Raw genomic sequence first — 27992 nt, 5'->3', positions numbered from 1 at the left:
TTACTGTTGCTATGAATAAGTCTGGAGGATAATTTCTTAGCTTACCCCCAGAAATCTCTTCACTCAATCAAAAGAAAGTTCATAATATTCATAATAATGAATAAGATTCATAATAAACTCTTATTTCGTATCCAGGAAAGTTATTGCAAGTCAATTCTGGTGCCAAAGAACAACTATTTTTTGAAGCACCAAGGGGGAAAAGGCATATTATAAGAATTGCTGAGGTATGAAACTATGCTTGCTAGATTTTTGACTGTAAAAGTGATTTTTCTGGACTGTTGAAAATTAGCCTATTTTGTCTTCAAATGGTATATTTTTTCCTTTTAAAATATTGTATTTACAGTGGTTAGAATTAGAATTATTTAATTATTCTGTAGAGTGTCTTTCCTAGCATTTGTAAATGGTAGAACTTGCAAGTTTCTGTTTGTATCTCTATTTTTTTTTTGTTTGTTTAATAGCAGCCTGTTCCTATAATCCCCTTTCCTGAACAATCACCTGTTTTCTGTGTAATCACTGTGCCTTTAAACAGTATGACCTGGCTTTTAAGGATGCTGATTATTTGTGACACCTAATTCTTCTACAAAATTGCCAATGTTTAGCACCTCAGAAAACCTTTAAGGAGATTTGTATCCAAATCATGCTCTACCTTGGGAAAGCCAGAATGTTTAAAGTGTTAAGCCTTTTGACGAAGACATGCAGTTTGCATTAACTAGCTGGAAACAGTGAACAGTTTCTAAAAACACTAAAAAAATTAAGTTAGTATCCAGCACAGAAAAAGATATGCATAAAACCAGTGTGTATTTGGTATGCATTAAGATGACTTCTCTTTTTGGGAAATTCTGATTGCAGATAGAGAAGATTGAGTGGGACACATGGACCTGTGTTCTTGGTCCTACTTGTGAAGGAATTTGGCCCATGCACAGCGATGTCACTGTTGTAAATGCAGCCAGTCTTACAAAAGATGGAACACTGTTAGCTACGGGAGATGATTTTGGTTTTGTGAAGCTTTTTTCATATCCAGTGAAGGTAATAAGTACATTTATTTCTGTGATTAGAAACTTCACAAGAAAGGGAATTATGAAAGACACTGTTGGCCATATGTCAGACTGCCAATATGTGAATTCTTTGTGCTACAGGGCCAACATGCAAAATTCAAGAAGTATGTGGGTCACAGCGCACAGGTGACCAATGTGCGGTGGTTACACAATGATTCTGTGCTGCTGACTGTAGGTGGTGCTGATACAGCTTTGATGATCTGGACCAGAGAATTTTTGGGCATTCAGGAGAGTAAGCTGGTTGATAGTGAAGAATCAGACACAGATGCAGAAGAAGATGGAGGTAAGAAGGATTGTATAAAATACACTTTTAGTTTGTCTTTGTTCCACAGAGACTTATGCAGGCCTTTAGCCTGAAGTGGGCAAGAAACTTTCATGTGCTAAAGTTCAGTGTGGGGAGAGCTTGGTAGGATTTGTTTCCTTCCTTCTGTTGGTGCAGATCATCTTGTTTTCTGCTCTGCTGCTATGAAACAAGGATGGTTTGTTTTATTTTATGTTTCATTTTTCTAAGGTTATGATAGTGATGTTGCAAGAGAAAAAGCAATTGACTATACCACTAAGATCTACGCAGTAAGCATCCGAGAAATGGAAGGGACAAAACCACATCAACAGCTGAAGGAAGTTTCAGTAGAAGAGAGGTATGTCGCACAAAGGCATTTGTTCCTAAACATACATTGCGTTCTTTTGAATCTCTTTTCATTCAACTGAATTACTCCTTAGAAATAAGATGGGGAGTTTTAAATCCATAAGGTAACATTTAAAATGGCATTTATATAGTATGACGTGTTAATGTGATGGAGAAAAATATGTAAATGTAAGTAAAACACCTGTGAGTGTCGTGTTCTCTTCTGCTGTTCACATAAGCCGTTATGTTCTTTCCCAATCAGTATGTGTAGCTTGTTCCTACATCTGCAGCAGGGCGTTTGTGATAGGGTGAGCTCGTAAATACTTTGTAGCTAAGGCTTTTGGTGATGTTTCCTTTGGAAAATTTTCAGTTGCTTATAGTTGTGTCAGGTTGTTACTGTTAAAGCTGAAATTTCCCATGGCACACATTGGCCTCAGGCTGAATTATTCTGGAAAAAATAAGCTGAAAGGAGAACAGTAGTGGAGAGGACAGTAAAGAAAGGAGGTAAGAGCTAAGCATAGAGGGTGAGGTCCAGTGAAACACAGACCTAGGGGAGTAGTGGGGGAGTAAAAACTCTGACCAGGACAGGACTGCTGGTTCAGAACGGGAGAACTTATAACCAGTAAAGTACATTCCCCTTTGCAATCTGGAACTGGGTCTAGGCACGTTATATCTGTACAAAGTATGCTCCGCATTGATCAAACAGCTGTGGCATTTATTGGTAACGTGGGCGTTTTACTCTTTTTTGGGGACGGAGCTTTAGGAAGGATAAGAGCCTGTGAATGCTGATGGTTACTATATGAGTTCAGATGAATAAAAACCTGCACAGTAAATTTCCACCTGTGAATCCAGTTGATGCCTCAACTGTGAATCCATGCAGTTGCTTTTTGTAATGGTCATTCTTTTATCATGAGTTTTTTTCCTTTTTTCCACAATGTTGGGCACGGACCAAAAGGACCACCGTGGGTTAACCCAGAGAAAGAATTTAAGCTGAGTTGTTTCCCCTCCATTTACCCAGAACAGGTGACTGGTAACAATACCACTAGTGTGATGGCATATTGTTCTCCCCACAGGGATCCTGCCCTAGCTAGAGAATAGGATACCTAGTCCTCAGGGGATACAGTGGTTGCAGAAGTAAGCACTGGTGCGCTGTAGGACACCTGCTGCAGGTATTGCAAAAGAGCTGTGTGTAGAAAGAGGCTGGGATGGCAAGAAGAGAGTGCTCTGGAGCCTGTGGAGAGCTGCCTTCGTGCTGTCCCTGCTTCTGTCACAGAGCTTCTTGGAGAATAGAATATTTTTATAGGCAGCCTCTGACTCTGTGTGCCTCGTTTCCTGCCGTCAGCTGAGAGAAGTACAGCTGAATCTGCTGAAAACCTGCATACTCACAGCTGCGAGCGGTGATCATTTCAGCCATTCTTTGAACAAACGTGTAACACGTAATTACACTGAACAGAGTAAGGTCTAAGGTTCTTTTACTTGACTACTGAAAATTAGCAGCAACTTTTCAGATTTTTGGCTTTAAAAGTCTCCTTGGTGTCCTGATTTGCAAGATACAAAATGGAGTTAGTAACACTTCCCAATCTCATGCAGACCTTTGAAAAATAAATTAGTTTATGTTTTTAAACCTCTCAAAGAATGCAGTGCTGAATATCATGGACAGAAAGTAATAATTAATAATTTTTCACTCATTATTTGAATAGGAGAACAAGTGTTGGGTGTGAAAAATAAGAAGAAAAATGTTGCACACCTTTTATTTTTTTCATTACAATTTTTTAACAAAAGCACGCAGCAGGAGGATTAGTGATTTTTTTTTTCAGCAAAATGTTGGACCATAACCATTTCTTTTCCCCTTCTAAGGATACCTCTTCCCATTTTCTCATTTACTCATGTAAAGTTCCTCCACTTTTCTACAAAAAGACATAGTGTATTATCTAGTAAACATGAATGTTTTGAGATCAAGTTAAAAAAGGAAAAGAATTATTTTATTTTGTGTGAATACTGCTAAATTGTTATTACACATGAAATAACAAGTGCCAACGGTAAATGGCCAGATGTTTTATATCAGAGACCCTTGTACCTTCCAGCTGCTTTATTCTGCTTTGATGATGCAAAAGCAACTGTAGAGTGAGTTTAATTGACTGGTTAAGCTGGGCTTACAATTGTTTTGTACTAGTGAATTGCCAACAATACAAGCATAAGCATCAGTCCCTTCTGCAGCTTTTCAGCCCTATTTTCAGTCCAGGAGTGCAAATCCCCACATTCCCTTGGGTCCCCAGGAATCTTGCTTTCTCTGAAACCTGGCCACGGTTACATGCAAGCAAGAACCCTGCTTTTCAGAGGAGCATCTCAGCCTGCCATGCACACTTCAGGCTTCCTGACTTCTGAGTCTGTCCACATTTTCAGTCCTATACTGCGTAAGATGATTCAGCTGAACCCGCTGTGTTGCTGTGGAGGAAGGCACCCCCTGAAATGAACAGGCAGTTTGCCTTTTTCAACCTTTTTAACAAAACATACAAGTACCTGCAAAGCGCCACATAACAAGACAAATGAAGCAGGCTTGCTGTTCGTCACCCTAACGCTGATAATCTGTAAGGCAGGGAAAACACGCTTTGTGCTATCCAAGCACTATAAAGCCACGCTGAAGCTGGAAGCTCTTCCTGTATGCCCCAGTGTTTCCATGCTGCCCACTCTCTTTACAGCTGGTGGGCCTAATTAAATGGGTAGACACCTCCTCTGCAGTGAGGTTGCCTCCAATTTCCATAATAGTCTCTTCACAATGACTGTACATGCAAATAGCATACTGTAGCCTATCTGAAGGAATAACCTATCCCATAACAAGCTCTAGACTGAAGAGAGCAGAAAGGAAGGTTTTAACATTCTCCCTATCTTTTTTATTCTTGCTGTCTCTATGCAATCAATGATTTTGTACTTCATTTTAAAATAGCTTAAAAATAAACCCTTGTAACTGTCCTTTCCATCTTTTCTCCCAGAGTTACAGCTATTCTTCACTTTTTTTTTAATATGTCCTCTTTGAATTACAGCTACTCCAATATAATCACATCTTTGGTATTTGGAATTTGCTCTTCTGGTAAATTTGTCAACAGATCCCATACTTTACACATATAGCTTGTTAGGTAAAGATATATTTGCTTCCCCTTTCTTCATTGGATTAATATAAATTACCAGAATTTATAGTCAAAAAACTAGAAGCAAAAGTTTATGGTGAAATGTATGCAAAACTGCAGTTTCTGAGGGTGTTGTGCTGGGATAGGGCTTTAAGCTCGGAAAGGTACTTAAGCTGAGAAAGGTACTGGGTTTTGGATGCAGTAAGATGAGATTAATGTGTTGGCTACTGCAATTGTCAGACTTGAATTTTTGGCCACAGTTGTACCAATATGCGCACAATTCATGCAGAATCTCGGCACTCCCAATTATGAGTGCTTCAAGGTGAAGCTGACTTCTCTCAAAGACATATGAATTATGGAGCAAGCTTCATAGCTGTGCCAGATATCATCTTTTCTGAGGATACAAAAGAATGTAACAGCTAATGAAGGATTTGTCTGACCATATTCTAAAAGCTTCCTGAAAGCGCTGGGCTGACTTTTCTTTGCACCTACGAGGGTCCAAAGTGACGGTTGATCAAGCCAGACAAAATGAAAAGCTTATGAGTACTCAACTGTCATTGTTCAGGAAGCCTAAGTTCTAAATCAGCGGGTCTTCAGGACATGGAGTCTTGGAATCTCTGTGGACAGGCTTGAGTGAGATGGCAACAAGTAATATTGAAGCCAGTTTACAGAGCTTTACATTTTCTGCCAAAGGCACAGCTAAAGTAGCCCCTCCCAGTCCCTTCAGATATGACGAAGGGAACCAAGAAGGATGTATTCCATTCTCTTTCAGGCAGGTATGTGGGAAAACCTGGTAGTCTTTTGAAGGGGAAGATTGCCTGGAGAAAATGTTGCAAATCCCACAGCTTTCCTCTTTGCGCCGCGTGTCTGTATGAAGACCCTGAGGATTGTGCATCTGATGGGATGTGCATACTGTGAATACTCTGAGACTGATTACATACTGTGTCAGTTTTGAAAATTATGTTACAAGCTGGAGAGCCATGTAAGTTAGGAGCAGTGAATTAATCACAAGACCTGAAAAACTGCTGCTCCCCTTCACTGCAAAATGCAATGAGAAGATGAAGAAATGTCCCCCCTTGCTGTATTTTCACTGTGTGTCTGTGAAAGGAAAAATTGTAACTTATCCATAGGCATAGTGGGTAGAAATCCAGAACTAAAGTAAGTAAGTTTAAATTAAGAAAAGAAAAAAAAGAGAGAGGGAGGAAAAAAAGAAGCTTCCAGCTCAAGCAAGAGACAGGAATATCTGGGGCTGTTGCTCTGAGCTGCTTCTTGGGGGCAAGGACTTTAAGCTCACTATGTTTCTTTCTTTAAATAGTAATATTCAGAAGGTGAATTGTTGCTTGAAGAGTTATTTCCCTGCTTATATAATACAAATACACTTCAAAGGTACAATGTGACACCTAAGAGACAGTTTTAGTTCAAGAAGATGGCTGCTTTATTTTCCTCTTTATTATAGCTATTTTTCAGTCTTTTTAATCTTTGTGTTTGCTAGAATCAGCCTGCAGGACTCCATGCTTCTGTAATATTAAGTGTTGAATCTGAAAAGCTCAAAGTACATTATCTCTCTAGAAATAACAAATCATTGTACAATTCAGGAGGAGTTTGGTCTCAGGAACTGTGAAGGTTGCAAGAGCTGATACAGGTAGTGCTGGGTTATGAGGGGAAAGCTTTGCAACAAGCACCACCCTTCTGGAAAGGAATCAACAGTTCACAAATGACTCCTCCCAAACAAAGGCTTAACTCTACTGTCTTTTTGTCCAAAGAGACGAGCCAGCAGTTCTCATCCCTTCTCTCCCCCACCACGGGAGAGAGAGTAGGAGGACAGATGTGATATAATACTCAATGCAAGATCAGTGACTTTGAGCAGCTGCTGTGTGCCCTCTATTACTACCTAGTGCGTGCTTTGTGCTTAGCACAACCCAGCAAGGTGAACAGGAAACCTGTGTTACACTGGGCTTCTCCAGGTCTCCATCGTACTGGGCCCCTAAGCAAACTGGGCAGAGAAATTTCATTATTATAAAAGAGCAAAAAAACTTGCATATGACAAGCTTGGGGATAATATTAAGGTCTTTCCTTAGAAAAGAAAATGAAAGCCCTTTATCAAATGTACTTTTCCCATCTCGTCTATTTGCATAATGAAAATAATGATGATTCTGCAAATATCTTGGAGGAATGTGCAAGTTACATGATAGATTTTACTTGCAGGATTTAAAATAAATCATGGTCTGATTTTTTTTGGAGGACCCAAGATTTACTGTGTCAGTGGTTACAGCTTCAGGATGGAAAAATAATAGGAGAGATGAGGCTGAGGGACAGTTTTTATGCACTTGTGTTAGTTGGTGCGTTCGGTTAAGATAATTAATTGATTGTTGTTTCTCTCTCCTCTCCCCAACCTTCTTGTTCTTCTTCTTCTCCCTTTCCATGTCTGTCCTCCTGTCCTCCCCACCCACCCTTATTTTTCTCTTCCTTTTTTGCTCCTCTGATTGGCATCCTCTTCTTTGCTCTGCCTGTGTGATACAGAAGAGGGGTGCCAATGAGAGGTGCTGCAGGAGCAGTCTCGCGGTGTGGGAGCTCCAAGAGCAGTGCTCCCACACCACGGGACCACTTGGTCACTGGTGGGACTGTCCCAGACAATCCAGGACAATTGTAAGCTATACCGTGTGTTATGTAGGACTTGTGTTCCATTTCAGAAAAGGGCTGACTTTTGAACTGGGACCATTTTAACTGACAAAGAATTTATATCATCAGAAGTAAAACCAGCTTGTATTTATGTTACTAATATGACAGGCAAAGATATATTTGCATTTTGCATTCTACTAACCGCTAACGTATCTATGTTTGCAGCTTTCATTTAGTTTGATTTTGCATGACTCTACATAAACTGAAAACTCTTGTAATATACCTACCTGGTGATGGAAAACCCTTTAAAACAGGTTGAATGTGTAGAAAACAAAAAGCAGCATTAGCATGTTTGTCTAGTTTTCTGTTTTCTTAACATACTGGCTTGTCTCACCCTCCGTGAGTTATCTGTCTCTGAGCCTGTTCCCAGCTGTGTTAACGTGCATTATTTGTAATCATATGTTCTGATAAAGATGAGAAGTTGAAGAAGGTTAAGAGGTTGGATGTTCTCTCTTTGAATATTATTCTTTTGATTATTTATTTCTTTACAACAGCATGAGCTGAATAATATAACCTTTCAAAATAGCCCCCACAAGTGGCGAGGGCAAGCCTTTGTACCGTAAACTGAATTATTGTAACATATGGTTACAAAATTGGTTCATGCACTTTTACATGCACACTTCTGTGGGTGCAGTGTAAAAGCTTTGAATGTGAATCTGTCTTGTATTTATATGTAGGAGGGAAGTATTCAAAATGTATGTAGAAAACCACATCTCTGGGGTGGAGAAAATAACTTTGGGCTTATTTCAGCAGAAATGGACTGTTTGAGAACGGGTAGCATCCCTTTGGAATATTCATTTTTACTTTCTCACCAGTGTTACGTCAAATTAATGCATCCTAAATATATGTGGCAGCATGCTGGTTTCACCATGTTTGTCTCCAAGGCTTGAACATGTTGTGCCTGGTATTTTTACAGTCCCTGCCAACCTACTGAACTCTGAGTTGATCTCAGTTCTCCCACAGGTCAGCACAAAGCTGGCCCAAAGCTCTTTTTCATTCGTGTGACACTTAGCAGGTGTGGAACTGGGGGATGCCAATATGGTCACGGTGCACAATGTGTTACCAACATTTCTCTTTCTGAACTTGATCGCTCTCTGCACTGAGGTGGATGCAAAATATTCAGCTTTTTTTTGAGGGTTGTGTAGGTCGTAGTCCAGGAAAGATCGAAAAAAAGTTGTTTCTGATGTGTTTTGTTATGCAGGGAAAGGATGCTTTTTTATCTGCCTATTATGTTTTAGCTCCAGCCCAAAAGTTCTCCGTATACTATTGGTTGAATATTTTTACTTATACAATGAACACAAACATGTCAGAGTTTATGTAAAGAATAACGAAAAAAATGGAAGAGGCTCCTCTCAAACTTGATCACAAACCCCAAGGGAAGCCTAAGGAAAGAGAGAGACCTTCCAGAAAAAAGTTGGGTTGAATCTGGTGCCTTGGTAGTATGTGGAGAGAGTTCTCCCAAAGCCTCATTACCTGAGGTATTCAAAAATTTTCAGCTGAAAGATAGAAATCTAGGTTTTGCCTAAAGCATGTCATGGTGCATTCCTTGCAGCTGGTTTTGGCGAAGGGGGCTGAGGGCTCTCCCAGACGGCCTTGTCTGCCCGGTGTGCTTTGTGTGACAGGGCTCCACGCAATAGAGCCAGCCTATTGACAGAAGTTGTTTAGTTTAACAGCTTTACAAGATGTTTAGAACAATAAACTTGTTAAAAAATAAAGGCCTTCAGATTTCATTCAGAACTGATTATCCTTATTAATCTGCTTTTCTGCTTGTTTCACATTTGGAGACTGAACTAGAATGACAAGTGAATGCACTGACTAGCTTCCCTTACAAAATACAAAAGTGGCTGTCTCCACCATACCTCCTGCAATAACATTTCTTTTTTCTTTTTTTTCTTTTTTTTTTCTTTTTTTTTTTTTTAAAGAGTGCATCAGCATACATGTGAATTCACAGATATTGTAACCATGCTAAGGCTCTTTCCGTGCTAGGCTTTTAAAAAATAATTCAGATTACAATTGATGTTTCCCTCTAGTTTTGTTTCAGCCTTGCTTTGATCCGCTGTATTAAATATTTACATATTGAATACTATTCCTTTTTGTTGTCTTGTGCTACCTGCAAAATGTAAAGGAAAAGTAACAGCAGGAAAAGTTGTATGTAAAACTCCTATGTATGTTGGGATGGGAAAACCTAAGGGTTTAGAATTCACAAAATCTTTTAGTCACTTCTTAAAGCTCTAGGGGTTTTGTAGCAGGTTTAGGGCCCTTGGGAGTCCCCCTCCTGTCACCTAGTGGAAGTGTACTTTTAAAAGCCGCTTTTGCATTTTTTTCTGAAATGAACAGTACATTTTTTCAAACCTTGGATTTTGAATTCTCTTGCCCAAACAAACCTACCAGTAGTGGATCATCTTACCTCTCCTTGAACCTTGCTTCCTCTTCGTGGGAGCAGTCCTGCTCATTTTTATTTTTGTGTAGCAACCAAGTCTGTTCCCTTTCCAGTTAGCAGCCGTCCAAATGCACGCGTTAGTCTCCCATTTGGACTCTCTTCAGCTTCTTCTGTACCATTTCTGCTCGGCCCAGCCTGTCACCTCCCCAGTGTCAGGACGTTTTTGTCCATCTGTCCCTGCTTCAAACCTCGTTGTTTGTCGCTTTCATGCAACGTTTCTGAAGATCCAGTTCTGTTCCCCCTGGGCTCAGAACAGAATATTTGTGTTCTGGCCAATTTAGTGCTGATGCAGACAGCATTGGAGGGCAGTTATGTTGGTTGAGTTGGTTATCCCTGTCCCATTGAATTTGTTGTAATGGGTTTTGGTCTGCTTTTTCTCTCCTTTATTTTCCATCTAAGTGGATCTAACTGTCCCCCTCCCCCCTGCTTTGGCCCTGTTTTCTAAGATCACATCTCTTTTTCACCCTCAAGGTGCCCCAGTCTTGCAAAGCCCCCTTCCCCATTCCCCCCTGCCCAGCTCTGGGTTGCCTATCTGTTATTCTCTGTCCTGGTGCTGCCTGTTTGCCCCACCCCTGCTTCAGGCTCCTCTTCCTCCTCGTGGCTCTGGGCCGTTTCAGATGGCCGCCTTGGTTAGGTGAGAGCGAGCAAATTGTCACTTGCACCTTTTTACATTTCTGCATGAAGACCCATAGAGAGAGTGGGTGAGACTTTTGTCAGCTTAAGTCTGGAGTTACCTCACCGATTTATAACCGCGCATACTTGTGTAAGCATATCATCAAGATAACCATTAGTAACAGAACTTTTATTTGCTGTATTCACAGTATCTAAAGAACTGAGACCCCTCTAATGTCTGACTGTGTCTTATCTTTCCTGGAACTCATTCATCCCATAACGTAATAGAAGCACATTTATTTTAAATTACTGGAAAAGAAACCGTTAATGCTTGTATTATATTTTAACTTGCTTTCCTTTGGAGGCAGGGAATTGTCAAGTAAGTACTAACAGCACACAGCACAGAAAAAGCACCGATTGCTGTGAATGTACAGTGCAGATTGCATAGGTCAACACGGGTAAATATATGTCGTTTGCTACAGTGCCAATTTCTTGTCTTGACACTGCCATCTTACGTATCAAAATAAATTAGGTGCACTCACAGACGTGTTAAAAATGAAATGACTTGTTAAAATGTTAAAAATTTGATGCTGCTTTACATTTGTTTTATTAAGATGATACTAAGGCAGTGAATGCATACGTGTGTATATATACATGTACATGTATATATGAATGCACACAACATTTGTGTTTGTGTGTACTGTGAATAGATATATATGAAAGTATTTGTGTGTATGTGTATGTTTCCAAATTAAATCTCATGCTTACAATCTAGTGATTATCAGTCATGTCACAGTGGTAGCGTTCTCTTGCTTTCATAAAAAATTTTGGCTTGCTCTTGTCATAAACTTTTAACTGATATTCCTAGGTAAAGAAATGTAAAGATGATCCATTTTAAAATTACACTAAAACAGAAAGAAGAGCAGGAAGCATACAAGAAAACGATTTCTTATTTTTGCAAGTGCTGATTCAAAGGCTTTAGTAAGCCTGGGCCAAAATGGCTTTTGCTGTTCTAGCATCACATAATGATTTTATTTTGTAAGAGAATTAAGTTTTGTAATAATTTCCTCCACCCCTTCTCTACTGGTGATTGCGCTGCTATTCAGTCCAGTTAGCACTGATGGTTGTGTAACATGGCTTGATTGACCACTTTTCAGAGAAAATAAAGGTACTTGTTTCCCTGTGAACAAAAAAGTACAAGCTGTCCCCGTAAGCAAGCTGGCCTTCCAACGAACAATTATGAGGCTAAATTGCAGGCAGAACTAGGATAGAAAACAAGCATCCATTGTGTGAAATTCTCCGCAGTGCTTATGAGACTGTTAAGTTGCTACCAGTTTCCATCCCTGTCAGGCACCTGAAAATAAACCAACACGTGGAATCACGTTCTCCTTCAGCGTAAAGTGTGCGGGAAGCGTGGATGTAGCTTCCTTTTCTTCCTCCATCCTGTAGGATCTTTAGTTCAGAATTTACCCAGGGATGCCAGGGTATGATGTTTCCGAATTTGTAGACTGGTGCACTCTTTAATTTCTGTTTTAGTTCTTGCTGGCATGCTTGAACAGCATGTGTTGTGCCACAAAGGAATGACTGATCAACTCTAAAAATGCTTGTGCATGAGTAAAGTGGTCAGAAGTACACCTAAACTGTATTAAGTTTCTTACTTGGCTTTGTTTGCTGCTTACAAGGGGATCAAGGTAACTTTTTCACTCTTTTAATGTCACAAGATCACCTGCTAATGCACTTTGCTAGTAGTCAGTGAATTTGCTTGTTTGCTTGAGAAGTGGGTTAGTTTGTTTACTTTCAGCTTTGTTTTGTCTTTTTTAGAGCTCAGATTTTCATGCTCCTTACTCCTGCAATAAGTATTCTGGCTACGTACGTAGCAGTAAGTGTTCTAGCCGTGCCTTTTGTGAGTTGTTGCCTTCCATTAAAAATACAATTCCAGAAAAAGTGGCTCCCTCTAAGCAGAAGGAATCTCATTCTTCTGCATTTAAGTTTTGCAAAGCAAGTATTAATGGTAGTTACAGTATAAGGACAAGGACAATCTAACTTGCACAGCATATATAATGTGTATCAAGTTCACACCTTTTTTAAATTGTGGAAAACTGTGGAGATGCTATCCAGACTGGAGTGTTTATTAAATAAATTGAGGCCAGGCATTTTGGTTTTTTACTTACCGAACCCCACTGTTGTTTAACCCCATCTCCAGAATCCATGATTGCAGTTTAAAGGCATGCAGTGGGGTTGGGTTTTTTGCGTTATTAACAGCAGCCATCATATAATATTTTGGAGGCAGCATTTAACCGTAATATCTGTTTTTATTCTTTTGCTATCACCACTTCCACCCCACCCTTCAAGCAGGATCCATTTTCTAAGTGAAAGATGATCAAATGTGATAAAGAATCTAGGCCAGATTTCTGTGGGCTGATTTCTCCAGTAAATGGCTCTGTTCCGCTGGTGACAGGGTTAGAATTAGCCCTCATGGATTTCTGTTAACAGAAAGGGAGAATGATTATGCTTAAATTAACAGAACGCTCATCTAGAGCGGAGCCTGGCATTTGATTTTGTAAGGCCATGAACTTGTAGGGACTGAGCTCCCTCTACTCCTCTTAGGTTTGTGCCTCTTCTTTTTTTCTTGGAAGGATCAAGTCAAATAGTAGCAGTAAAGGTTGTCTGTCTTTAAAGACCATTTGCACAAATCAAATTTTGTTTCAGTCTGTGTTCTACATTTGTCTTTTTAGCTACTTTTAGCAACAGTAATTATATAAAAATGCTTTGCTGGCCTTAGTCTCTGTTAAATTCACATGGATGAATGACTTGGACATGTAAAAATGTAATCATTTTATCTCTAATACAATTTTGAGAAGATTTTAGTAAAGTCTTGTCAAGGTTTTGTGATGGAATTTCTCAGAAGAAACAAGATTGGGGAAAGGTCAGCTGCCAGTTGTAGAAAATCTTTTAGATAATTTCTGAAAGCAGCAATTTACTATCATTTAATATTCAAGGATTTTCCCATGGCTTTAAATCATTACGATTTAAAAACATAAAATCAGTGTACGGTGGTCTGTTCTGCCACTCCTCAATGTTATTTCTGCTCTTTCCATCAAAATGCATGTGAGTTCAGTCGGTTTATTGTACAACTCAAAAAAAAAAAAAAAAAAAAAACCAAAACCAAAAGCTAGGCATTAGGCTGATACAGTTGCAGTTGGTTGTTTCCTGTTCACATACAAATGTATGCTATGGTTTTGAAGGTTTTATTTTGCTTTCCAACATATTGATTGTCGTCTTTTTTAAATGTTTATTTCAGGCCACCAGTTAGCAGAGCTGCTCCTCAGCCTGAAAAACTGCAAAAGAACAATATCAACAAAAAAAAGAAACTGGTTGAGGTCAGGCTTAATACGTTTTTATTTGCTTTAGAAGTAACACGTGCTGGGTGAAATTCATCCCTGTTTTGAGGGCAGCTAAAGTCACGTACAGAGAGAAGAGAAAGAAATTTCTAGAGAGTGCTTTCAGCCCTGGTGGCAAACACCAGAAGATGGGATAGACAGCAACCTCTGCCAGAAAGAACTTCCGATTCAGGGTGTTACAGCTTGCCTATAATATCAGCTCTCTCCAAACCCCAAATTTGTCTCTTAATTGAAGGGCAGGTAGAGCCGGAGTGTGTGTGCATCCGCAGAAGAACCCATACTCCTTACATAACCCAAGGGAACACAGTCAGAAGCTGCACTTTTACACATGAAAAATAACGTGCGTAACTTTGAATGATGAAATTTGCTCATTTACTTCACAACATATGTTCTTCCCCAAACTGTAGGGGCCCCCAAACATCTTTTTGGAATTTCCACGTAATATGCTGAACAAGGAATATTCTGTGATCCCTGTGGACAGTTTACAACAATTGCTTGGCCTGGCAATGTCATTCAGATTGTTCAAAGCAAGCTGTAATTGTGTTTGGGACAGCTTCATTAAGTCTTGTCTTCTGGGCTATAAAAGCAACTTTCACAACAACCCATGACCCATCACTTTTTCTGGAGGAAATTTCCTTGGCACTTGCTTATTGTAAGCTGAAATTACACCTCTGATTAATGTTTTAATTGTAGAGTTACTTAGAGCCTGCCTTTGCTTCTCATAAGGACTGTAAGGTCAGAACTTGGTCTGTTAAAATTTGGTAGTTTGCGAGAACAATTTTTGAAGACTCTTGAAGTAGCAGTAAAGATATTTGCAAATACCTGATACCCTGTACAGCTGTTAAACTGTGATGGGAAGGTTAATAGGCTTGGGCCTTTTTTGTAACTTGTATATATTTTGAATGGAACTTTGCAGAAACAAAACATTGACAGCCAGATGAATTATTAAAGAAATGGTAATATAAATGCTGTGCCTGAGTTGACCGATTAAAGTGTTGTAGGTAGTCTGTGAGAATGTCATGCCTCAATAAATCAGCAGAACAGGGATAACTGATTAATTATTGTTTAATTATTCTGTTGCCTTGACAAGGTGTTTGTAGCTTGTGTAATTACTTTAGACCTGTGCTATGTGATCCAAACTCTGTAATCTCCTTGCTGCTTCTTTCACTTCACTCCTTTCTTTTTGTTTTACTTGTCTAGGAGCTGGCTTTAGACCATGTTTTTGGATACAGAGGATTTGATTGCCGCAACAACCTTCATTACCTAAATGATGGCGCTGATATTATTTTCCACACAGCTGCAGCAGGCATAGTTCAAAATCTTTCTACTGGTAATTCAACTTGAAACAATATTTTGAGATAAAAAATGCTTTATAAGTAAAATATTTCTGATTGAAAGTCTTAACTTGTTAACATTCCTGTAACTGTCTCACATTTTGCATCTTGATAAATAATGCAAAAATTTTAGATGGCTGTTGTATCAGATTGACAATTTCTCCTGCTCAGGTCATGTAGAGCTATCCTGTTCCTTTCAGCAGGTATGAGATTCTGGTAGGAAATGTAACAAAAACCTGGTTTATTTCTGCAGTTGTGCCTTGCTAAGATCCCTGCTGAAGAGGCAGGAATGGCTTTCTCAGAGGAGAGAGCCTGGGTTATGAAATGACTAGCACCCCAAAAAGCGTTAGGAGCAGTAACAGCCATTGTTTCATTTTAAGTTGTTTTAGCAAAGCCGTGCTCCAGGAAAGGGTACATTTTGATGCAGTGCAGTGTGAGCAAGTTGCTCTTTGGAAAGGGTAGAAATATTCCCTGCCTTTTGGGTAATGAAGAGGAGGAAAAGCACCAAAAATTTATCTCTCTCTAAGTTGTAACACCAACGGCTCCATGTTCTTCATATATCTCAAAAAACAAAGATAGAAATTGAAGGCATTTTGGCTTTATTTTGTTCCCTCTTGGTGCCACCATGACCCAAACGGTCACAGTGGTGCACTCAGCAGCTCTGCTGCCAAGAAGGGGCGGAGGCAGAAATGCTGTCACATCTGGTGACCTTTGGGGACTCCAGTCCTAGCACAGCCTCTGACCCGCGGAGCTGGGAAGCAGGGTCCCTTCTGTTCTCTTTGGGCCCTTTCCCTTGGGAGGGCGTTGCAAAGCACAGACTTCGCAGGGCTTTGCACTCTGCTTCCCACTGACTGCTCTGATTCACCGGGAAGCCTGCGCCCTGCATTTGCTAGTTTTGCTTTTTCATGGAGTTGCAGGAGGCTACAGGGTGATTCTTGGGCTGATTCCTGGTTTCCTGGACACGGATAGTTTACCAGATTTCACTTATATATATATTTGTGTGTGTGTGTGTATGTAATGGTTCATAGTGCATTTGGTAATGGCAGCTGGGAATGAGAGCAGAGCAGCTGTCGACATAGTTACTGCTACCCCCATCGGTCCCCTGGGGAGCACAGCGTGAGTGGAGCAACAAGCTGCTTGAATATTCGTTGCTTCGGTGGTGGTTCTTCCTTCGATACTGTTGTGAATAAAAACATGTTTGAATTTTATTAGGTAGTCAGAGTTTCTACCTGGAGCATACTGATGACATTCTCTGCCTAACTGTGAATCAGCACCCAAAGTATAAAAATATTGTGGCTACCAGCCAGATCGGTAGGTGACTCTCCATATAACAAAATTTTACTCAGAAATTATCAGGGGCACTGATTTATTTTGGGCTTTTCTGTGTAGGAGTTTTACTAGGACATGCCAGTGTTACTTGTCCTCAAACTTTTTCTTTAATTCGAAAGAGGTAATCAAGCTTCAGGATTTTCTTACAATTTCAATTTCATTTCTGATTGCCAGCCACTGGATTTTACAGTTAATTGTAGTACAGTAATACTGCAGAGAGCAAGCTTTGATATACATCACCTCATTGATCTGTCATCCTTCCTGTATCCAAGGCACTCGTTTAGCAGTAAAATGCTTAGCAGTGAAAATACAATAATGAAAATGTCCTATGCAGAAGTACAAAAGCTGTATGGAGAAGGAAAGAAATAGAGTGAAATCTCCACAGAAGTGATGACGCATGTAAGGGGCCAATTGTGAAACCATATGCCTTTATTTGTTTATTATTTACATGGAGACTTGCATTAGATTCCCTAGCGCCTTTTGCAGGAGTAAACTTTGTGTGGGAAATACGGGATCGTTTGTCCCACGCCTTGAGTGGGATCCCTTGCCTTTCACTTAAACCAGCTTAATACTGGAATAATTAACTTCATGAGGAATGGTGTCATTCTGGAAGGAGACTCAAGTCCATCACTTCTGTACTAAGTAACTCAACAAGGAGCAGAAGAATGGGGGCAGATGAACACCTTGACAAGCCCTACAAAAATCCATGCGTATTGTCAGAGCTCCAGTTCAAAATGCTGATTTCCGTGACATGGAAAAGGTGACTGTGAAAGGCCCTGTCCCTATTCTGTCAGTAAGAGCCCAGGAAATCAGTGTTTCTGATTTTGGTTGATATTCTCTATAACTACAGATTCAGATAACTTTTAAATTTAATAATTTTTAAAAACTGCATGTCTTTAGCTTTCCTTTTAAGTACCATTTTAAAACCTCAGAAGTACTAAATATTGTTGCGATATTTGTGTATAAAAAACAATATACCCAAAGAAGTTCAACAATATTCCTGCTTATTTGTTTTGTTTATTTAATCCATATCCATTTTCAAATTTTTAAGTTTTGTTTTCCTTCTGGTGCTGATGCTGGCACTTCAGCGTTAGAAACATGACTTATTTCACCTATTGTTTTCCCTTGGTGCTTCCTCATTTGCCATTGCTCTCACAATGCAGGTGATATGACAGAATTCCCAGGTAAGGCTGATTCGTTTGTGAATTTTAGTCAGCAGAGTTATGTAAAAGTTTCATGTTACCTCATTGTATCTGTGTGAATCGCGGATACAAGTGCAACATCTACAGACAATTTCTTTTGCATGAGGTTCTTCATAAATGTTACGTTGTTCTTTTAGAATTTGTCGTACTTCATGAAATACAATGATTTCCCCCTGTGTTTTGCAAGCTATTATGATTTTTTTTTTTTGAGTAGTGTTAATCTTAAAACAAACCAAACACCCACAACTTATAAGTGTTTGTTTAGGTTAAATGTTCTTGAAAAATGCCTGCTTTGCATTGAAGCTTTCCAGATGCTGAATTAATTCTCTGTTTAATGCATCTTTTTGCACATAGGTACAACTCCCACAATTCATATATGGGATGCTATGAGTAAGCAGACGATTTCAATGCTACGTTGCTTCCATACCAAAGGGGTCAACTATGTTAACTTCAGTGCAACTGGCAAACTTCTGGTTTCGGTGGGAGTTGATCCAGAACATACTATCACGGTGTGGAGGTGGCAAGAAGGTAACTCTGGAAAAACTGTGTTCCTTCAGCCTGAGAGAAATGCGTACAATTATTTGCTTTTCCTTTCAAGTCTTTGGAATGGATTTGTGTTCTTACTCTGAGTATCGTGGCTCCCTAAATCACAAAATCAGTCAAAGGAGATCGCAAAGTGCTAGAAAATATAAGAAAATAAGTTTTAAACTTCTGTTACAAACAGAAGTTAAGGATAGACTGTTGTTTAATATAAAATGCCATAGAATTAAGGAAAGCATTTTCTTTTTCTTCCTAAAATACTTGAACTTCAAATTCTATGCCATAGGTAAGCCTTTGGGAAGTCATTTCCAGAAAAGAATTATCATCTTCAGAAATGGTGGAGGGGAGGGAAATGTCTCAGCTCATTAGATGTTTCCCTGCGCATTTCCCCAGACAGTAACTCACTGATGATATAAAAAATTTCTGTGTTGCCATTTCACTGACCAAGGAGACAAATCATGCTATGAAGACCTGAATCCACATTTCCTAAACCCGCCAGGTGCAATGGAATAACCAGGGACCTTACAGGTTGCATGAATTAAGATGTTGGATACACTAAATAATGTTGGGATTTGCTTAACTTTCAGCACCTGGGACACAGTCATCTAATCCAATACCAGGTCAATTTATTTTACAAAATTGTATCAGAGCTTAATTTTGCAGGTAAATTTAACTTTTTTTTTTTTTTTTCTTTCCTAATTAAAACAGGGGCTAAAGTTGCTAGCAGGGGAGGACACCTGGAGAGGATATTTGTTGTAGAGTTCCGGCCAGATTCAGACACTCAGTTTGTGTCTGTTGGGGTAAAACACATGAAGTTCTGGACGTTAGCCGGCAGCGCTTTGCTGTATAAGAAAGGAGTCATTGGTTCCATGGAAGATGCCAAAATGCAAACCATGCTTTCTGTTGCCTTCGGAGCGGTGAGTTCAAATTACTTGCTACAGAATTCTATAATACATTTTTATTAGAACCGCAAGTGTCCATTCCCTGTTGAAATCCAGTACAGCGTGGACAGTGCACGACCATGGAGCTCTTGCTTATTAGTTAAACTTTTACTTTAAAACTCGTACACCTTTAGATGCTCACGTAAGTTTTCTAAGTAGGGTTGGGTTTCTCTGTCAGTGAGCATTTTTTATTAATGTCTGTGCATACCTACAGCATCAGCTGCCACGGCTTCCATTTTTTTACTTTGCTAGCTATTTAGCACTCCACTGGCTAACTTAGAAAATGTCACATTGTTATTTTGTCTAGAGGCTCTGAAACCTTTTTTTCTGCTGGTGGCATTTGGAATGACATGTGCTAGTGATCCAGCTGATGGTGACAGTGTATAATACTCTCCTGTATGATCCTTAAGGAACCAGAGCACTGTGCTTTAGACTTCATAGTTAAGGAAAACAATACATATTAACAGTGAAAAAGCAGTGTTACTGTGATGCTAAGGTCTGAAATAGCTTCTGTTTCATCCAGAAACCCCACAGAAATTACCTTTGTAGAGGTTAAGCATAAATTATACAAATCACCAATTCAGAGAACCCTCTTGCACCTAATTATCCACTCTGGACAATAGTACTAATGTAGGAAATGTGAGGGTATAAAAGTAGGCACCCAAATCCTCATTCTTGTGCCCAAACAAGTGACTTTGTTGTCAAAAAATGCTTAATACTAAACTTCTCTTCCTATTCCGATGGCATTATTCCTGTGTAACATAGGAGCGATGTCATGGACACTAAGGACCCCAAAAATTATTTTAAAAAAGCAGCAGAATGTACTATCAGAACAAACAAATTGCTTGTCTGCTTTCCAAGTAGAAACAGTCCAACAGATGCTTTATGCTCTTAAATAATAAAACTAATGTCCTGTAAGGGGCACCTTCAAAACCAGTGGGTGAATGCTACGCCATTAGCATGTGTCAACCTTCATGCAGGAGGTTCCTTTCTTCCTCAAGTATGAGTCACCAAATTGCACTGGAGGTGTGAGTCTGTGTCACAGGAGTGTGAGTAAATTGCTCTTAGTTGAGTAGGGGCTGTGCACATACCCTCTGCTGCTTCATGTATCCATGGACCTCACTCGTTTTCATCCTGCTCCATCTAATGCCAAAGTCAACAGGTTGTGCTGGGATACAGCCACACTAAATTTGTGTCTCCAATGGTGGAAAGTCATTCTGGGGCTTCTATCCCCAAGTTCCTTCATCAGAGACCATTGCTGTTTGTTGCAGAACAGGAGACTTTCTTTTGAACCCCTATCAAAAGGGTTCACTCACAATTTTTCCTGATATCTGTTATTTCAGAGTCCATGGACTTCAGGTACTCAGCCCATCTTTAGTTCTTTAGGCAAGCTTTTCCATTTAACAGAGCACACTCCAAATGAGCGTTTGCAGTGCAGAATACTTGCTGCTTTCTCCCATTCCTCGGGGCATCCCAGACCTCTGACCCCTTTGCTCCATGGAGGAGTTCCGTGGTTTGATGAGAAATTATGCCATTGCTGTGGTGCCTAAAGTAGGTGCCAGGTTGAGTTAGTTCTGCGTTTAAGTTTGCACGCTTTATTTTCAACATCTTGAAGGTACTGCTTGCCAGTCTTCTATACATGTATTTGCATACTCAAAGGAGAAAGAAATGTCACTTAAAATTCAGTGGTGGTAACCTGCCGTCCATCTCAGCAGCAGGAGAGGTGACATAGCACACGCACAGCGAGGGAAGGACACGCATCTGAAACATCCTGAGATGCGCGAGGTGAATGCGCCCTGCGCTGGGACCCGTATGATTTGTAACATCTCAAAGAAACACCGTTAGAGTGCAGTCATCATTAAACACATTCTCTTGATGCAGATGGTTTTAATTCCTACGTTCATTGCATAGTTGACTTTTGTCAGGAAATTCAGCAGCTAAAAGAATTTTAATTCAAGCTGAACAAAAATGCTGAGGTATTTATTATATCAGAGACCGTTGCTATTTGTTGCAGAATAACCTTACGTTTACTGGTGCCATAAATGGAGATGTCTACGTCTGGAAGGATCATTTTCTGATCAGACTTGTGGCAAAAGCTCACACGGGGCCAGTGTTTACAATGTACACGACTCTTCGAGATGGACTCATCGTTACAGGAGGGAAGGAGAGACCGTAAGACAAATAATCTTCCTAAAGCACACGACTCTTGTCTCTCTCATGTGGTATTTTTTATTTGTCCAGTACCCGAGACACACAGAGTGCTTCCCAGAGATAAATGGGACTGCTACAGTAGAGAAACCAATCTAAATTTTATGCAATGTGTTACTTAGTAAGTAAGGGAAAAATAAGTAGGATGCTCAAGGGTGACAGTAAAGCACATTGTGTGCAAAGGACATACAGCCATACATCATGTGTGGCATCTGATGCCATACATCAAATTAGCAGTCGATATGAACACCTGTATAAGCTCCTTGTTCCCTGAGCTCCTGCCGGCCTGGCATAACTGGGTTTTCCTTAATTTTTTAATTCTGTCAAACTACAGACAACCTCTCCCCGTGGGGACTCTGTGATTAGTAAATTCCTTGGTTTATCAGAAGTAACGTATTTGCCAAGCTTAGCTTGGTGGCAGAGATTTGAGGTTAAGTGACAAGGGAACAACTTGGTTTTTTACACATTAGGCATGATACTACTTAAAACACAAAGTGTGACAGCGTTTCAATTTTTATTATTTACTTTCCATTACACGATAGTGAGGTGTCTTTGTATACAGCAGAAGGTGATTCAATGTATGTTTAATTATTTAATGAGAAAAATCCTGATGGGATTTGTTGTAGCCTGTGCAGGAGACATCTGGGTAACACAACACACTTCTTTTCAGCACTAAAGAAGGGGGAGCGGTAAAGCTATGGGATCAAGAGATGAAACGGTGCCGAGCATTTCAGCTTGAGACTGGCCAGCTCATTGAGTGCGTGCGCTCCGTCTGCAGAGGAAAAGTGAGTGAGCGGATGCGACGCCTTGGCACGCGTCACTGCGTGCTGTTCTTGGGGGAGGTTGGATGGGAGACATCTGGGAGAAGGCTTTTGTAAAGTTACAGGAGGAGGCTTCGTCTGCCTACCTAGTGACGCTCCCTTACGTGTCTTCCTGGGCTCAGGGACGGCCTTTGAACCGCAATGAGGGTCGTGTTTCCGAGGCTTAGTGCCTGCCTTTCCTCCCATCAGCAAGGAGAGGGAAAGGCTTTGAAGGCCTCTAGAGGACAGTGCGAAGCTTAGGAGCACATTTCACCAGGGTAGGACCTTGTCTTTCCATTTCTTTTCGAATGACAAAAGGAACTGAAGTACCCTCTTACCCTCTTTATGAGGTTTGCTTCCCATGAAATGTAGGCACAGCTTAGGTGCTTCCCTTCCACAGAATGGACCCCAGCTGCTTTTTGTTTTGGTTTGGTTTAAGTCACAAATAAAACAAGTTGCCACTGGGAATTACTGATTGACTTTATGTTTTGGTAAAGTGGAAAACAACAGAAATAGCTGAGTAATTTGAGATGCTAAAATCACTCTTGCACATGTTTAAATTGTGCTTGTAAATGTTGCGATAGGAGCGTGTGATGATGCGGGAGTGTGACTTCATGTGATGGGTATCTGTCCAACCTAACACTTTACAACACGTTCCCTGTTTAACTTTGTACATCAAGCCTCAGAAATTTGACGTGCTCTTTGGTAACACCACCATGTTGGGAATGTTGGATTTATTTCTATTCAAATGGCCATTAACCAATTCCAAACTGTATTCCAAGTGTTTGCCAAGAAAGTGCTTATGGTTTAGGCGATGACGGTATGGCTTAAAGTAGATGCAAGGTGCTCCTGGAGAGTCTAATTGAGCCTAAGCCCCTGTTCTGAATTTTTTTTTTAATTATTGCCCAGAAATTCTATTTAGGCCCCTCAGGGGCATGAGAGTTGTCCTTTGCCAACTTGCATGCGAAGACTTTGGTCTGAATTAAAATCCATAATGGCGAGATGGAAATCCACCGGGGTCACGCAGCAGTGACACCGGAACGTGATACCAGATCTGGGATGTGAAAGGATCAGTGTTGTGCTCTCCTGCTTTTAAGATGCTGCCTGAACCAGCAATATAAAGCCGGATGAGTTATCACCGATATTCCTGCCATGCATCGGTACTTTATGCTATCGGTGTTCTGTTACACTGATGACCTGTCTCGCGTTCTTTTTTTTTGGCTACAAACAGGGCAAAATTTTAGTGGGAACAAAAGATGGAGAAATCCTTGAAGTAGGAGAAAAAAATGCTGCTTCAAACTTACTGATTGACTGTCACATGGAAGGGGAAATCTGGGGCTTAGCAACTCACCCCTCAAAAGACATATTTATCTCTGCAAGTAATGATGGAACAGCAAGAATCTGGGACCTGTGTGACAAAGTGAGTATCACTAAATTGAAAAATATGTTGTTAAAAGCGATCATTTTATGTAAGCGTGCATTTTTCCAGCTGTACGATGAGCAGCTCCGTACGCACCATTGAGCAGCCACGTGCAGAGAGCAGTGATTCTCCTCTGGTTTGGTACGGTTCTTTTCTTTCCTGCTATGGCGGTGATGTGAAAAGGTAAGACCTCGGTGAGGTGGCATGCTGCTCTCCAAAAGCAGAGAAATGCAGGCGTTTAAAAGCACTTGTGCTGATGGAGTGCCTTTTGGCGTGTATTGCTTATTTTGATCTAGAAGTACAGGCTGCCGTGGATTAAGGAAGCATTTTAATTCCATCCTGACAGACTGGGTGGCACAGATTGTCCTGCCGCTGACTAATACGCAGACCCTGGCCGTAAGCCGGCCTCCCTGGCAAGCGTGGCTCCCTCCTTTTTAGAGCCTTTCTTTAGAACCCATCCGGTTGCAGATGTGTAGTTTTAGGATTTTTTTTTCAAAGTCAAATTGCATAACAACAGCTATTTTAAAAAATGACAAATAAATAAAACATTTTAGAGATTAACAAGGTGGTTTCTGTTTATGCTAGCCTACACAAACCTTTTCAAAAGGTAGAGCTGCCTGAGCTAACAGGGACAGTTTTAAGTATGGAAAAGGAGCGTGTCATCAGCGCAGTTGGGTCAGTGACAACGTAAGAGCATTCTGTTTTCACATAGCAAATCAAATGGAAAAACCCTGCCCTGATCAGCAGTGGAAGCTATCAAAATGACCCTTCGACCAAAGCAGGAAGTGGATTTTTCAGCCTTTTCTGCTAAAGAATATTCATTCTGGTGTAAAACCGAGATAGACACAAACCTGAAACTCCCATCTGAATTACACCTGTATTTTGAAGCCTGTTTTGCGATGTATGCCTGCTGGGATGTGCTTTTTGATGTGAAATTTCAGATTTCTGTTTAGAGGAAACGATACACAGTTTGTTTTGAAGAAGTGATTTTTATACTTTGTGTTTGGAGCTTTGCTTTTGCCTGGCAGTTTTCTCCGGGGGAGGTATAAGCCTATTGCTTTTGTTAATGCAGAAACTGCTGAACAAAGTGAATCTGGGTCATCCAGCAAGATGCGCTGCGTATAGTCCTGATGGTGAAATGGTTGCAATTGGCATGAAGAACGGAGAATTTGTTATTTTACTTGTAAACAGCCTTAAGGTGTGGGGCAAAAAGCGAGACAGGAAGTCTGCAATTCAGGATATCAGGTAGGGCAGAAATTTCATTTGAAGTTCTCTAAATACGCAGCCCTTGCTCCAGAAAAAGTCCATCAAGTTCCAAATTGATTTCCAGATTTTTTGTAACGCCATATTTGTTGAAACCTTCATGAAATCATGAAATGCATTTGCTGGCTGGCAGATGGCTTTACGTATACCTAAAGCTTTTATACATATATATATAAAAAAGAAAAATTTTTCCCCCCCGTGATTAATTCCGTTATATCCACTTGACTGTAGCTAGTAATTTGTATGCTGCGGAGCGGTGATTATGGGAATGAATATTGAAGTAATTTTAAACTTGCAGTTCCTGTTGCTTTCTGACAGAGGGTTAGCGTCCCTCTGCACGCGCACTGCGCGCTGTATGCGAGCGCAATGTTAACGCCCGTTAACGACATACGACAGCCTCAGTCTTCCTCATCCGTTAAGCATCGAGGTTTGGTTTGGATTCAGTCTCGCTATCGATAGAAGGTTTTTCTTGTTTTCCAGTAAGAGAAATGTGTTTGCTTGTGTTAACGTGAGAAGCAAAAGAAAATCTGGCACAGAAACAGTGGATTATATCCCCATTCCATGTTTTATTGTCTAGGATCAGCCCAGATAACAGGTTTTTGGCAGTGGGTTCACAAGAACATACTGTAGATTTTTATGATCTCACTCAAGGTACAACCCTAAACCGAATAGGCTACTGCAAAGACATTGCGAGTTTTGTCGTACAGATGGATTTTTCTGCAGACAGCAGGTACATTCAGGTACGGCTCGGGCAGACCCGTGTGTGTTTGTATTTATTCTGACTCGCCTATTATCAGACATAGTAACAAGGTGGGGGTAAGAAGGGGGGAGGGAGGCTTTCCAAAGCAATTCTGAATTTCAAGGTGCCCCTAAGTCTTCTGAGGTAGACCAGATAACTCGGATTGCCTTTAGGACGTTCGCAGAGCTCTATTTAAAGTCCTCTCTTTCTTTCTAAATACTCGGGTCTTCCTCCTGGGTTCTGCGCCCCCGACCGTAGCAACGTAGCTCAGTTCCCGTACAAGATTGGTAGCGTGCTAAAGGCAAAGTGTTCTCTTGTGTCAAGGGGATGAGTACAACACTGAGGAAGAAATTGCGGGCTATAACCTCACGACAGAAACGGTTCTGCCCCTCCCTTTCCCTAGGATGGGATGCATGTGACAGATGAATTAATACACGAGGTTTCCTTCTGAAATTTTTCTGATTTAGTAAAATTGGGTTGAGATAAACCAGAGAGTACATAACTGAAAGGGAATCTTACCGGGTGTGTGGTATGCGTATGAACACCTCATTCAGTTACCATCCTGGATGTTGCTTCATATTGCATATAATGAATTCTAGCTAATTGGGGAAAACTGGTGATTTTAGTGTAGATGTTAATTTCCTGATAAAACCTGTTGAGCATTATTACTGCTGGAAATCTTACAAAGACATTACTAGCTTGTTACCTTCCTACTTTCAGGTATCAACAGGTGCCTATAAGCGCCAAGTTCACGAGGTACCACTAGGAAAGCAAATAACGGATCCTGCATTAATAGAAAAGATCACATGGGCCACGTGGACAAGGTAAAAAACTACAGAACAACATTCCGCCTGACGGGGGGCGGGGGCAGTACAGAACTGCCATCAGATCACAAGATGAGATTGTGTAACCCAAACGCTTGCCATGTCCCCAGGGTTTGGCAAACCCGCGAGAGAAAGCGTGTGCACTCCCCTTCCCCAAAGCTCCATCTTACACACTTATTTTTTTCTTGCACCCGTTTGTCGCTGGTTGGTGCCTGTAGTAATTATTACTGTCATAGTACCAAGGGCTGTCTGTCATGGATCCATGGCAGCTTGTGGCCGTTCATCCCTGGCTTCCCAACAGTGAGGTGCACTTGAAGCTTCGCTGTTATTGCCACGCTGGCGTAGGCGCTACCTTATCCCATGTCAGCAACCGCAGGCAGCGCAGGAGGCGTGGCAACGTGAGCCGACTGTGTTAAGGAAGGAGTCGTGGGTATCATTAAAATGTATTTACTGACATGGATTTATACAAGGGCCCTCCCACCATGATTACCGAACTACATCCGTGCTATTATTGTAGAAAGTGGACCAGGCCAAAAGCGGGTTGGACAGTAAAGTGGGCGAGAATACAGGCAGGTTTGTAGGAGAAGGTAAGTGAGAATCCTCCTACTCTTACTGCTCCGCTATCCAGTGAGCATGAAACTCTGCCCCACACTACTCATTTCCTAGGACTCTTGGCAGATTGTGGGAGTGGGGCAGACGCACCTCACAGTTAATATGTGGGTAAATAGGAATGGTTATAAGGGAGCCCAAAGTAAGGGAAGAACAGCTATTTTAAGAACTACTCTACATCCAAACAAGCATCCCCTCACTCAAGAACTTACAGTCAAGAGACTGTTGCTGTCAGAAATCACTGTGGGAGGGAACGTACATGTCCCTAAAGAAAGGAGGAGACTTGAATGAAACAATGTGAGTGGTGTCACAGGAGATAACTTCAGGATTTATGGATAAGGGATGATTTGAGTCACACACACAAAAAATGTTCCTGTGATGCTCTATTGTGAGATCATGTTGGGTCTGGTGATATAGAGGGAAAAGTCTTGTTTTTAAAGGCAGCAGTTTTTCATTACCAGGCTGTTGCCTCACTGTGCTCTGGAAGAGCACAGCAGCAAGTCAGTCTTATCGTCTAATGCTCTTTCTTTTAACTTGGTTTTGGAACAGCATTCTTGGAGATGAAGTCATTGGAATTTGGCCGCGAAATGCAGATAAAGCAGATGTCAACTGTGCGTGTGTGACCCATGCTGGCCTAAATATAGTCACAGGAGATGACTTTGGTCTGGTGAAACTGTTTGATTTCCCATGCACAGAAAAATTTGTAAGTGGCTATTTTATTTTAATCTAAACAGCTTGCTTTTCCCCATGTTCAAACTCCTTAGCATACCATTTTAAGGCATCCAAACAGCGCAGCCCAGCGCGTCATCTCCAGGCTGCTCCCAGCCAGTGCTGGGGCCGGGCGGG

The 27992-nt window shown here is 40.8% G+C and overlaps 1 protein-coding gene across 3 annotated transcripts in view; it reads left to right on the top strand.

Annotated features, from left to right (window-relative positions):
* Nucleotides 1-27992, top strand: part of EML6 (EMAP like 6) — a 115259-nt gene that overhangs the window by 84707 nt on the left and 2560 nt on the right. The window contains exons 24-42 of one of the 3 annotated variants that reach the window (XM_035896146.1): nt 136-224; nt 850-1026; nt 1137-1338; nt 1567-1693; nt 10901-10915; nt 12219-12227; nt 13838-13916; nt 15138-15267; nt 16484-16582; nt 17764-17784; nt 18157-18330; nt 19051-19259; nt 21298-21455; nt 22162-22276; nt 23523-23715; nt 24740-24956; nt 25552-25714; nt 26434-26537; nt 27696-27849. In XM_035896146.1, coding sequence (XP_035752039.1) covers nt 136-224; nt 850-1026; nt 1137-1338; nt 1567-1693; nt 10901-10915; nt 12219-12227; nt 13838-13916; nt 15138-15267; nt 16484-16582; nt 17764-17784; nt 18157-18330; nt 19051-19259; nt 21298-21455; nt 22162-22276; nt 23523-23715; nt 24740-24956; nt 25552-25714; nt 26434-26537; nt 27696-27849 — 2435 coding nt within the window. The remainder of the gene's footprint in view (nt 1-135; nt 225-849; nt 1027-1136; nt 1339-1566; nt 1694-10900; nt 10916-12218; nt 12228-13837; nt 13917-15137; nt 15268-16483; nt 16583-17763; nt 17785-18156; nt 18331-19050; nt 19260-21297; nt 21456-22161; nt 22277-23522; nt 23716-24739; nt 24957-25551; nt 25715-26433; nt 26538-27695; nt 27850-27992) is intronic. The other 2 variants (XM_035896151.1, XM_009640642.1) reach the window with 2 other exon arrangements.

Source organism: Egretta garzetta, unplaced genomic scaffold, assembly GCF_000687185.1.
Source record: "Egretta garzetta isolate BGI_Z169 unplaced genomic scaffold, ASM68718v1 scaffold200, whole genome shotgun sequence".
NCBI lineage: Eukaryota > Metazoa > Chordata > Aves > Pelecaniformes > Ardeidae > Egretta > Egretta garzetta.
This window is presented reverse-complemented; position numbering and strand designations above follow the sequence as displayed.